The sequence below is a fragment of the Rhynchophorus ferrugineus genome, unplaced genomic scaffold, assembly GCF_030347505.1.
Source record: "Rhynchophorus ferrugineus isolate W39M unplaced genomic scaffold, kcgeb_rfMv2 rfM1, whole genome shotgun sequence".
Taxonomy (NCBI): domain Eukaryota; kingdom Metazoa; phylum Arthropoda; class Insecta; order Coleoptera; family Curculionidae; genus Rhynchophorus; species Rhynchophorus ferrugineus.
The window spans coordinates 94,474,340-94,488,711 of record NW_027472580.1 but is presented as its reverse complement, the minus strand read 5'-3'; the positions used below and the strand labels follow the sequence as shown (position 1 = coordinate 94,488,711).

General features: G+C 36.0%; 1 protein-coding gene across 1 annotated transcript in view; it reads left to right on the top strand.

Annotated features, from left to right (window-relative positions):
* The first annotated feature begins 228 nt into the window (after positions 1-228).
* The window catches only part of LOC143192804 (terminal nucleotidyltransferase 5C), a 57,161-nt gene continuing 43,017 nt past the window's right edge, over positions 229-14,372 (top strand). The window contains exon 1 of the mRNA XM_076398495.1: positions 229-805. Within this exon, the coding sequence (XP_076254610.1) occupies positions 620-805 (186 nt within the window). The 5' untranslated portion in view covers positions 229-619. The remainder of the gene's footprint in view (positions 806-14,372) is intronic.

Here is a 14,372-nt window from a genome sequence, read left to right as displayed (position 1 = left end):
CTTAATAAAAGTGTCTATCGATCTATACATCGCAAATAATGCGACATTCATTTCAACATATTGTTATTAAAAGAAAACCGACAGACGGCCCATATATATGAGACCGTAAAATCGCTCGAATGAATTAAAAATGTCGGATTTGTGTTCGTAACACCCTGTAGAAAGGTGCCACAACCTTAACGATGATCGCAGATGGAAGAAGATCGAAAGCATAGGAAATAAACAATGCGATGAGTGGAAGATAGACGTGCGGTAGGACGAACGGCAGAGGAAAAGATCCGCCTCGAGCGGTAACGGTGTTTTGGCGGCAGCGCAGGATACCGTCGTCGTCCTTGCCGCCATCGTCGGCCGCCTCCCGGTGCCGCCGCGCTTCGGCTACGATCGCCTGCCGTCGCGCAACGAACCCTCTAGAACGTCGACGCAACGCTCGCAGCGTCGCGCCAGTCCTGCGAGCGTCGCCGAGCGGTACGGTCCACCAGGTGCTCCAGTTGATCGCGCTCCGAGAAGATCGTGCTTCGCGTCGAACAAACGACCCCCCACCCTCTCGACGAAGACACCGTAGCAGAGCGCACGGCCCCAGACCACTACGACCCGGTGATTAGCGACGGATAGGACCAGAATGAAGACCCGCCAGAGCGCCTCCGCCGAACTGCAGGTCCTGCAGCCCTTCCTGCACGACGATTCGGGCAACAGCTGCGGCTCGAGCGTGGTGTCCGACTTCACCGGCACCTCGGAGGACGAATGCGCCCTCCAAGTCTCCGATCTGGATACGGAGAGCAACGATGGCCGATCCGAAGTGCTCCAGGTTGGTATTCCTAGTGTTTAGTTTCGAGTGGAGTCGAACATTGGCCTTGTGCAAATGATACGGCGATTGTTTCCATACGGTACGTCGTCGCTGGTCACGGAGGCGACAGAAATGCGCGAAAATGTCAATTTACGCGTCGGGTTTTCGATATTACACGAAAACCTCCAAGATTATCGCTGCAATATGGTTGAACGTGGCGTGCCACCGTCAGGCATGAAACAAAAGGCGATTCCGTACTAGTATAACACATCCCACCTGCTTTTAGACTGGCATTCGTCGAGTATTTTAATCGTCACAAAACGCAGTGACAGACCGTGTCGGCTTACGTGCCAGCCAGCATTCAAATCTTCCCTCTTTGGTTGCAAACCATGTGTCGTTCTATGCACCTACCTTTCACCAGCAGGCAGGCATATTACGCAAATAATAGGCAAAAACATTAGTTTTTATGCTCGCTACGTTGCGTAAGATTTAAAGAAACAATCCAACTTACAACACTTCTCGCGGGATTTTTTCTCGAATATTTCGAGTTCCTTTTACGAACAGGATTCACTCTCCAATCCAGACTATTGACCCAGATTGTTTTTTTTTTCTTTAATTTAATCCAATCTTCGATATTTAATCTTCGCTAAGTAGAAAGTAAATTCGAACCTCGTACCTGGATACCGATATCCAGATACTCAAGGTCACGCGAGCAAGTCAATTAATTCGTAATTAAAGCATAGTTTTCGTGAAACTGTCGAAAATGACGCAATGTGTACAAGGCTTCGTCCGTTTCGGCATCAGCCAACCCATGTGGAACCGCGTTTTTCGTCATAGAAACCTTTTTTTTGTCGATTTTCCGCGAAGAAAAAAACACGATTTTTAGATCGAAACGTTCTAATATGACGGCGAGTGGTAATGAGTATGAGTGGTCCGACCGCAACAAACAACGGAATAAATCACGAGAATTGTTTGTAATTAAATAGGACGCGTACGGATAGTTCTATTTCGAAGTCGTTTTGCAGGAATCTATTTTTACGGTGTTTACGCGTTTTTTACGAGAGATATTAATATTGCCTTCGTACCACCCATGGAAACAGATGACTACCAAGTAGAAACAATTTATCATTTGGCTTAGGTAACGTCGATGTAAACGATACGGATACGTTTAGATATTCGTGTGGCGAGCGTAGGAACTGACTTGATTTTTGGTTGGAATTCTAACCGCGACGACAACATAGATCACGAGCAATTAAAGTTAAATCGTGTGATCGTTCAAGTGGCATTGCAGGAAGTTATTGTTGAGGTGTTTACACTTTCGTTTTTACGAGTGTTGCTGTTGTTTTGTTGTTTTTTTCTCTCTCGTTTGATCGATTCACAGTAATACGAGAACATAGATCACAGTACTTCGTTGTTACATGCCGGATCTAGATCACCTATACGTTTCCTGAAGTCGATTTAATACCAACCTAGCTAATTAATATCAACCTAGGCTTTCATTAAAATTGACATACAGTATAAGCATTCTATTTTGATTCTTTTGTTCAACAATCATTGGTAAATTTTCGAGGAAAAATTGACGTCACTACAACGTTTATAAATGATCGGAATATCGAGTTTCCATTTTCAAATTGCTAGAACACTTTGTGAAGCTTATGATTTTTTTACATTCATCAACCAGTAACTGATCTCAAACTTATTTTATGTGCTTTATTTTTTTATTTATTTTTTGATGTTTTGCTTTATTAACCCATTGTTTCAATTTGATCTAAATCATTTTACTTCTTGGTCTTGAATTCTTTGTTACTAACCAAGACTAATAGTTTGGAGGATGTATAAACTCCATCGTTGTTTTAACTATAACGACTCATACTTTACAACTGCAACAGTTGTAACACTTAACTCGAAAAAAACTTTTTCATGAGCAAATTTTCGCCTAAAATCTGATTTTCTGTGACTTCAGTTTGATTTATTTAACAGGCCTTTCGTGGATTTAATGGTTGTTTTCTAATTCAATTCAAACTTTACTAAATTTTCGTCCTATTTTTAACCAAAACGTTCTATTCAGACCTGTTGAGCCTTTTCGTGGATTTAATAGGTGGTTATATTACCTTCAGAGATCTAATTTTCGCAACCCAAAATAATTTAATGGATAATTTTGTAATCATTTAACTCAAGAAGATTAATTGCATAATTAAATTACCATCAAACATTTGACCAAAATATTCTATTGATAATATACTAAATAAATAATATTATTTTCTTCTAAAAATTGGCCAACACATTTTATTAATCTTAGACAGGAAAAGATCTTCTATAACTTCAATTTGCTTTAACTTAGAATATTCTTTTGGGTATCTTTAATCTAATTGGAGAACTTTGTATACCCAAATTTTCATCTATAATTTACCCAAAACGTTCTCTTAATAGCAATAATTCAACAAATAAATTTAATTCAGGTTAGTTCAATGCCTTCTCTTGGATTTTTTGAGTGTTTTCTGAATAACCACTTCAACAGACATCATCTGTTTTCGCAAGGTCACTAGTTGATGGGTAATTTTTCTAGGTCACAGTCATCAGATATACTTACAATCAGTTATTTGATTGAATAACACTTTTTCTTGAGAAAACAAAATCTTATCGACATACAAAAACCACTATAATTCAATATATAATGCGAGAATATAGGATATATAGGAGAATATATTTTCGAAATATAGGATTTCTTGCTTTTCTGATTTTATCAGACCATATGGTAGCTATGATCGGTTCGAGTAATTATTGGAGGGAGAATATCTGGTAAATAGAGCAAGCATGATGTTTTATTTGGTCGATACAGGGTGTTCGTCGTGGATTTCCGACAACGGTACGCTGTGAATTAAGCAGGAATATCTGATAGAGATAAGTTACGTCGTGTGTCGTCTAAATCTTTTTATTGGGGGTGCCTTCTATACGGTGATACCGAGAACCATCGAGTCCGATGCCTTAAATCGCAAGTAATTAAAGATAAAACCGCGTATGATAAATTGCTGTTTTCGAACGGTTCTGCGGGAATCTATTTTTAAGGTGTTTACACTTTCGTTTTTACGAGTAACACTATTTGAATTCGAAATCTATTTTTGTTGTTTTAACAGCGTCGTCAGGTAGGAGGTTTTTAGCGGACAAGTAAATATTTGCCCGATATTATTCGAAGGAATGTCTACGGTAAAAAAAAACAAAGAGCAAGAGTGTTTCTTTCCTTTTTAATTCCTGATTTTGGCGGTTCCTCTTCCTAAACGGGCTGTTATTGAGGAAATTGTTGAATACTAGAAGGAAAAACAAGTTTTAGTACGAACATTGGAACTACAAATAAATCTTCGTCTTTTAACAGAATTTGATCATTTATTGACTCCATCGCTATCGACTCAATTTTTGGCGTCTTCACGTGATATCAAGTGCTATTTGGACCGTCCATCAACTATTCCAAGTTGCAGAACAATTTTATCTCATTTCCATGGGCCTATAAATTAATTTTAAATGTTTTTTTTTAATATGAAGTTTTGAACGATCGGTACAAGATATTTTATTCACAGTATTGTCCATCGATAGCCGCTACTTTTCCCCTTCTTTCAGACAATTTACTGATTCCATCTCGAAAGAACGATGTATCATCTGAGGCTCTCAAAAGAATCGACCCATTTCTCGTATCTTCAGAGAATCATAAGAAGCGAAGTGCTGCTCAGACATGTCACGACTCATATGTCGGAACAAGTAGTAATCAGAAGGAGCTAGGTCTGTCGAATGCGACGGGTTGGATAGGCTTTCCCGTTTTAATGTTTACAAATATGTTTTCAACGGATTTGCAACATGTGTACAACATCAGTACTCAGCTCAAGCGTACCAATTGTGGTCAATAACAATCCCCATTGATGGTTTCATTAAATTTTAAAGCAGGAGCCATGGATATTCGGCTGTGTTATTGATCATTTCATACATAATCAAACACCTTTCAATATATCTTGGCTTCAATTTATACCGCACAATTTAGCTAAGTTTTTGGATTATTCTTATGTTCTTTAAACAATTGAAATGATTTCTTCTGTTACTCCCAACAATTCTGCATATTCTTTTTGCGTTTTACAAAGAGTATCATCGAGTAGTGGCTGTACAAAATGCTCTTCGTCTTCGATATCAAAATCATCAGTTTTAAAATGTCCAAACCAATATTTACATGATGTATAGGCCTGATATTAAAATATTTATTATTCCAACACAAAATCGTTAATATTTCAAGGCTATATTGTTGACAAATGTCCACTCTGACGACATGACTTGTTACCTTATACAATTTAAGCCATAAATACAACTATAATAGACCCAGTAATTAAAACACAATACTTAATGAATTAATCAATTTAATACAAATAAAATTGTCAAATAAAACTAAATGTACACCGAATTATCAACAGTTATGTCGGTAGTCAAAATGTGATTTTGGAAGCAACACTATGCCAATGGTATATTATAGTACATACAGTGGTAGTAAGACTGTTTTATATAATGTTTTATAAGAATATAATAGATACTTACTAAAAAAGGATAAACGCTTGTCATCTGCACTCCATTATTATACTTTTAACCATAATTGGTATTTAATTAGCATCAAAGACAAAGACTTTTTTCAAAAACAATATTCTTCGCAACAGTTGTAAGAATTAGTCAGCTTCTTTAATTCTTCATAGTCAGCATTTTAAAATTATAATTATTAAATTATATTTGTTGGTACACTAGATTTTATTTTTTAACAGATAACATTACTTCCATATTTATATAAACTTTTAGGGTAAATGATATGGCTCAGTGAGTGGAGGTAAAACGAAATGAAACAGTGGTGTTTACATTATGTGACCGTTATTTATTGGCAATATAAAAAATGTAGAAAATACATAATACGGTCGGGTACTGAATGATGGAAATACTCTTCAATAACATCCCAGATAAACCTCTCGGGGTTGCCAGCTATTCGTTAACGTGTTCTACTTGTCGCTGCTGGCACCCCGCCCGTGTTCAACATCTGGGATTATATTTCTGGGTACTTTGTTGACCGTTATTCCACGATGTATTCGACATGCCTCAAGATCGCTACAAACTAAAAATCATCCTTGATATGACCTTTCTCTCTGTCCGAATTACTTTACTATGCAACTTAATTTATAATTTTGATAGTAATTTTTTCTTGAATAATTTTTCTTGCTTTTTATCACATATCGTTGTGTGCTGAGGAACTTTAAAACTAATTATTTTCTTTCTTCGCATAATTGATTAGTATTAGGTAACTTGACATAACTAAATTTCATCGAGCATTACCTATATTAGGTTAATAGTTCCTTCCTCTATTAAGATTTTTATCATTGTTCGCCATTGTTCAAATAATAAACAGGAAATACTCGGATATAAAAATTTGATTCGATGAAATTGATAGGTATAACTTAGCTTTTACCCATCTTTCATCGTCATCAGACTTCGCTAAATCCTCTTCGTAAGAAGCACCGTCAAATGAGTCTAAAGGTAGTTAAAATCAGCAATGTAAAACAGAAAAATGAAAAAATATGCTATGTTGAAAATTGAAGGTTATGTTGTTAATCGATACCCAGTGTATGTGTACAAGTAATGCAAAGCAAAAAGAAAGAATTTCACTCGAGATAGCAACAACATGGAACATTCGCCAAATTCGACGAGCCGCGCACATGCGATGCTAGTTTTGTTCTTTATTTATTTTTTCAATATCGTCTCGTCGTTAACGACAGCTAGACACCGCCGCCTGCGAAATCGAACGGTATAGATTCGAAAACAAAAAGTCGGTAATTAATTTGGATTAAACTGTACGAAATCACGCGGCGTTAAATCGGGCCGGTGAGGCGGACGTTCCGTCGGAGCTTGTAACGATTCTCGCGAATTTTGCGTCATCGCCGACGGCGCGGGTAAAGGCCGTAAAATGTCGTTTTACGCGATTTTCGATAGAAATCGGCTGAAGCTTAAAGTGCCGGTCATGGAAGGCGTCGCGGCCATGCCCGGAGACCTATGGGAAAAAAACGCAAACAGAATGCAATTCTTATTAATTATCAATAACGTTCGGTCGGTTTTTTGTCCACCCCTCGGTCTCCAGTTCGATGGTTTCGCCTTTTTTTTTTGTCTTATTCGAACTTCGAAATTGTTTTCAAGGTTAGCGATCGTACCTTCTACAACAGGGAGATTCAACGACCTTACTCGGGTACTCTACGGGATTTTTCTGGGTGTACAGCCCGTCCAATAAAACAGCCAATGCACGTCATAGATGGCAATTGTTGTAAAAATGTAAAATTCGTTTTAAACTCGGAGAAGATTTTTCCTTCTCATTTTTATCCAAGTTAAAAGGAGATAGAATGCTCTATCTGATGCGCCTAAACATGTAACCTTTGGGTTAGTACTGGCGCATCATGTTGCCAAGTGTCTGAAAAATTCTTCAAAACACTAGCAATAATATTTAGACATTATAAATCGGTAAACGTTATAATTTAAAAGTCAAATTTAATGCGTCAACATTGTAACATTGTGTTGATTACATGCATTGTCTGTTTTATTGCACGAGCTATAGTCAGCCCTGTTCAATAGTATGGAAACGAACATATGTATATCCAATAAAACATCATATACACGTCATCACGTCTAAATATCAAGATATAGTGATGTTTTTTCATTGACTTATTCAAAAATTATTGTCTTTTGAAGATAGAAATTAATTTTCATTATATTTTGTCCTTTACCTCCGAAAAGAGTACTGAGGGATAGACTCATTAAAAATTTTTTGATATTTATAGTAATGAGTACGTAAGTGAGCGTCAGAGTGAGAATAGGCGTGATGACTGTGATAAACAATAACTGCAAAATATCGATCTATAATAATATAGGATAGATAGATTCTAAAATAGAGATGTATTTTTAAATTACGAGTGTGATTACTAAGATTTTAGTAGAAATAAAAAGGAAACATTTTATAGTACGCCATATTAAGTCAAACACAAATCAAAAGCCTTACGAAACATTGACGTCCCTTAATGTTTTCTAACCCGCATTCCAACATTTGAATTTTTGGAGCAATTGTGTTTTATTTGGGTTATATTTTTAATTATATTTCACACTAAAAAAACGGTTTTGTGCTATTTATTTACTTTACTTCAGTGAAGACATTTAGGTTCGTACTTTGTGTATGCGTCGGTATTGTTTTATTATACTTGCGATACATTAGTATGTCTTCCCAAATTAAAATAATATTAAAGTAATTAAGCAAAAGTTAAGAGAAACACGTACACTATACAAGTTCGCGCGATTAGTTTTACTTCTATCTTCTGATTTACTGTTGTCGTCCAGTAGCTTGCTGTATTGTCTTAATGTTGCTGTGGTTTAGTAACCTTTTCTTTCATTAGCAATTAATCCAAAAACTTTGTGTTGGCAGCGTTGGTATACTAGAAGACTTGACGTCTTAGTGCAAGTCCATATTAACATCCCATAAGTCCAAATAGTCCTTTATTATTGATTACTCAACTAACCTCCTTGATCTTAGATCAAATTGTCTGAAGTTGTGTACCACCAGGATTGCTGGTTGTTAACTTGTTAGAGATAGTATCGACACTAAGTAATAAACAGAAAAGATTATATAAAAAGAAATTCCTATCGTAGGTAGAAGACGTTTCTCTTTATTAGCCTAAAAACCGTAGTCTTTTCTTTCGATCATAATTTAAGCTCTTCGTATTCTGCAGCATGGATTTTTAAAACCTTTTAGATGTTTGTAATTTATGGAATAATGTAACAAGAAATGTATCTTTTATATTCCGACCGCCTTCGCTACCTATCTAAGGATGTCGGCCTTCAAGAAAAGTTTCAAACCATATTCTTTAAAAGATATCGGTATTTAAGAAAAAGTTCTTTAAAAAATTAAAATAGGTATTAAAAATAGATAAAAAAAAGTTTAAGAAATTTAATAAACCTTAAAAATTAAATACGAAAATTGTAATAAACCTTCAAAATTATGGCTTATAAATCATAAATGCGAAATATCGATATTTTTTGAGAATGTAGAAATTAAAAAGTGGCTTAAAATGATCTGTCGATATTTTTTCGCCATCCCTATATTATAAATCTATATATAATATAGAAGTTATAAGTATAGAATCCTCTGTTATATTCTTAATTATTTTTAAAATAGCTAAACAGCGTATTCGAATAGGAAAGGATAAAATCCATTATATGTAGAAGAATAGAAGGAAGAAAAGAAAACGGATAAACTGCGATGAAGATAAATTTCCGTCCCCCGTGTTCGACGAAATAAAAACGTTCCGACTACGACTCTGGGCTCCGGTATCGATATTCGCCTCTTGCGTAACGGACGACGACGGAGCCGCCGCGTGCGTTAATTTCATTCATGGCTCTGGCGTTATCGCCGCCCGCTATCGTGGAAAACACGTAGCGCAGAGCCCAGCAAATTTGCCATCGCGAAAAATTCGGGTTATCGCTAAATTGGCATGGCCCGAAACCGAAGTTTGCATCTGTTTAACTCGGATCGATAATTAGCGGGACCTTATCGGCTCGCCGCTGACGACAACGCTGCGCCGCCTTCCTCCTCGTCCGAACAGCACGCTCGCTAATCGACGACCCGCGGGTCCACGTGCGTTCCTCTGCAAGCACGTGAACCAGTTCCTTAGAATAGACAGACTTAGTTTTTTTCTGATGGACCAGGTTGTCCAAATGGTCTTTTGCTGTTGTATGATTTTGTATCGACTTTGAGGAGTGTCGAATTTTACATCATATGGTGGGTACAGACTAGGGATGGTAAGCACTCGAGTAGAATCGGAATCGAGTTTTTTCTTAAATTAATCGATTCTTGACATTCGATTTTAGGGTTAAGTGACTAGTTTCAAGTTCCACATACCATCACAACAAACCTTGCGATAAAAAGTCATACAAATATAAATTTAGTTATTGTTTGATAACAGATCAACTAAAAAGTCCCCGGCCTACTATAGTAAAACACATTTTTTTGGAAATATTACATTTTTTATTCAACATAATTCACTTCAAGGGATTATAATTCAAAGGATAAAATTTCTGATTATTGCGACCCTCTAACTTTTCGATAACATTTTTGTAGTACGATTTTTGTCCTTTGCTTTGCTTCAAAAAAATTTCTTCCCAGCGAGCCTTCTTTTGAGATCTGAGAATAAGAAATAGCCGCTGGGGGCCAGATCTGGAGGAGAATACCGTGGATGAAGCAATTTGAAGCCCAGTTCATGGATTTTTGCCATCGTTTTCACTGACTTGTGACACGATGCAGAATCGAATGGTGAAGCAGCACTTTCTTTTTCGTCAAATGCGGCCGTTTTTCGGCGATTTCGGCCTTCAAACGATCCAATAACGCTATGTAATAGTCGTTGTTGATGGTCCTTACTTTTTCAAGGTAGTCAATGGAAATTATTCCATGCGCATCCCAAAATACAGACGTCATAACCTTGCCAGCCGACTGTTGCGTTTTCCCATGCTTTGGAGCGGGTTCATCGTGTGCAGTCCACTAGGATGACTGTTGGTTGGACTTCGGAGAGAAATGATGGAGCCATATTTCATCCGTTGTTACATATCGACGCAAAAACTCTAGAAATTTGTAGCTTTTTAGAAAAATAACACTGCACACGTACGGTCGAAAAGTGATTTACAAAAATTAAGAAAAAGCGAAGATAACTTAAGATCTCTTACAGAGTTTTAAATCGAAATCTCTAGTGATTCGGACGCGCAAAACATTGCTACGGGTTGTCCATTTAAGTTTCCATTCAATATTTCTGTTTTGTGTCTGTCTCCACTGGTGTCGGTGTCGAACGGACGCTGTCCCCTTCTCCGTGAGTGCGCTGGGGCGCACCAACTGGTTCTGTAAGCGGCCGCTGCAATTAAGGCCTCCGAAGGAAAACCACTTTTCTCGTCGCGAAACCGGCCGAACTGATACACGGGCTCTTGCACTTTTAGAATTGTTTGTTGATTCAATATTTAATGGCACCATCGACATATTTCTCCCCAGATATCATACAGATGGATATTAATATAAACGCTATGAAGTTAAATTATTTAGAGTGCAAACCGAGATCGAATAATTTTAATAAAACTATTGTTTTTATATATAAGGCAAAATTTATGGAAAATTAAATTACTAAGTTACTAACACTACTGAAGACTACAAGCAACAAACGAACAAAAAATAGTAGTAAAATGCATGCACTCAACAAGTATCAATCAAATACAATCCTGATTAGATTATTAATCAAATAATTTTTGACAAAAATATTTTTATTATAAAATTTCAAATTACAAAATACAGGCAGATGTTAGGTTATTTAAATAAAATAGGATTAATCTAGGCAAGGATAACAGATCAATTAAAAAGTCGCCGGCCTGACACATAGATGGCACTACTAGAATTAAATCCATATGTTTTTCAGTTGGGCCTAACCCTCAAAAGATGCGAGTATAAATTTGACAGCTGTCGGATCATTAATTTGTGAATTATAACATTTTGAGTGAAGCAACTTTTGTTATTGTGAAAAAAATGGATAAAAAGGAATTTCGCGTGTTGATAAAATATTGCTTTTTGAAGGGAAAAATACAGTTGAAGCAAAAACTTAATGTTGAGCTTCTGGACACTGCCCCAGGAAAATCAACCATCAAGGATTGGATTGCTAAGTTTAGATGTGGTGAAATAAGCACCGAAGACGGTGAACGCAGTGGACGTCTTTTGGGCGGTTGTTTCCCACGAAAACCTTTAAAAAATCCACAAAATGATTTTGAATGACCGTAAATTGAAATTAAATGAAATAGCAGACACTCTAAAAATATCAACTGAACGAATATTTGGGTATGAGAAAGCTCTGTGCAAAGTCGGTGCCGTGCGAGCTCACTTTTGACCAAAAACAACGACGAGTTCATGACTCGAAGCAGTGTTTAAAGATGATCAAGCGTATTAAACCCGAGTTTTTGCGTCGATATGTGACAATAGATGAAACATGGCTCCATTATTTCCCTCCGAAGTCCAATCGACAGTCATCCGAGTGGACTGCACACGATGAACCCGCTCCAAAGCATGTATTTTGGGATGTGCATGGAATAATTTTCATTGAGTACCTTGAAAAAGGAAGGACCATCAACAGCAACTATTACATAGCGTTATTGGACCGGTTGAAGTAGGAAATCGCCGAAAAACGGCCTCATTTGAATAAAAAGAGCTGCTTCACCAAGACAATGCACCGTGTCACAAGTCAGTAAGAACGATGGCAAAAATCCATGAATTGGGCTTGGAATTGCTTCATCATCCACCGTATTTTCCAGATCTGGCCCCCAGCGACTATTTCGTGTTCTCAGATCTCAAAAGTATGCTCGCTGGGAAGATATTTTCGTCGAATGAAGAGGTGATCGCCGAAACTGAGGCCTATTTTGAAGCAAAGGACATATCGTACTACAAAAATGGTATCGAAAAGTTGGAGGTTCGCTATAATCAGTGTATCACCCTTGAAGGGAATTATATTGAATAAAAAAGAACTAATTTTGCCAACAAAATATGTTTTACTATGGTAGGCAGGGAACTTTTCAATTGACGCGTTACTAATTAGTAAAATAGGAATTTCCTTTCTTGCACACTAGATTTTTTAATGTATCAAATAACCTTTTGTTTGTGAATGAATAAAATCTGCTAAAGAAAACAATATTTCTACAGGCCCTAATGAACACAAACTTGTCCTGTACATACATTGCATGATCACATTTTTTATTAACAAGCTTTTTGCTTTTTAAGCTCACTAACTCTAACTCCTTAGTAGTTGTACATTAGTATTTGTATTTCAACTAGATATTTTCCTTGCAAGTAATTCAAATACAACCCAACCCTGCTGGGACATAAAAAAACATATTTATGTTAACCAATAATAAACATTTTAAACATATAAAAACAGTGATCAAAAGTAAATGATGCAACACTTACTTACCAGGTCTGTTGGTAATTTATTTCCTTTTATTTACGCTAAAGAAATCACATTATTTACATTGGATAGTTAACATTTATTTGATCACACTATTGGCGATTTGATTGTATAAATTTTGCCCATTTATAACATCGTTATTTTGGAGGAATGCTAATTATATAGTAGCAAATAAATGACATACATCAAATCATAACATTGTATACTTATGGCTAGTGAAATTTGTTGCAAAAACCTGAAGATAATTACCGACAGACTTAGTAAATGTTAAAAAACTTTAAAAATACATATAAAATTTAACGAGGTATAGGTATCATGACAGATACTTTTGGAGTTTTCCTTAATTTCCTTTTTATTAATAATTTTACTATTCATAGTGAAGTACAAATTAATGGATTCTCTAATTCTGGCAATTCAAGTACCGAATCGTGCGTATAATGATCAAATATCACCACATATCATATATTACTATGTTTTGTTTCAAACCACACCCCCCACCAATTTCCTAATCTGATTTAATATCCCTTTTGTTATACAAGAGCCCATATTTTATTAGTATTTATAGTTTTATACAAACAACTTTTATCTATATTGTTTACACATGTCTCTGTCTTATTAACCTTAGCATTAGATTCGAAATTTACACAAAACGATATTGTATCTGAATATAAATCGTTAGAATCTAAAAAGCCTTAAAAACTGATGTCTTTCTGAAGATCTAAATGGTGGGCCATTAATTAGTTTGTTTTTACAGTTCATATTATATCGTCATTTTGCATTTGGCTTTTTACCACCTATGAGCTGTAAATGTACTTTATATGTCTGGATTCTCTCGCAACTTTATATATTTTATTTAGTAGCATCTAGCGTTTATGTACTTTGCATGCTCTAAACATTGTCTGCAGCAGTGTCAGTACCTATTCCTTGCATATTATTATCAAACTTGCATGTGTACACATAATATTCTTTAGTAACCTAGAACAATGTATCACACTAACAATCTAACTAACACATGGGCTAAAAAGTCCCGGGACTAACACATAGATGGCGTTAGCTTTATTGCATTCACCGATTTTTCCTTAATATTTCCTTTTTATTAATGAATTTACTATTCATAGTGAAGTACAAATTAATGGATTCTCCATACTAAAGTACTTAATCGTGCGTATAATAATCTAAGATCACCATATCAACTCTGACATATACTGATGAATTTATTAGTATGTTTTTGTTTCAAATCATACCCCAACAAATTTCTTAATCTGATTTAATATCCCTTTTGTTATACAAGAGCCCATATTTTATTGTCAGTACCTATTCCTTACATATTGTTATCAAACTTGCATGTTTACACATAATATTTTTTAGTAACCAGCATGCTTTACCAGACAATGTATCACACTAACAATGTAACTAACACATGGGCTAAAAAGTCTCGAGACTAACACATAGATGGCGTTAGCTTTATTACATTCACCGAGATTTCAGTTAGTACCAACCTTCAAAAGAAAGCTGTAAAAATGTTATGATAATCTACTCATAAGTTTGTGAGTTATAGTGCT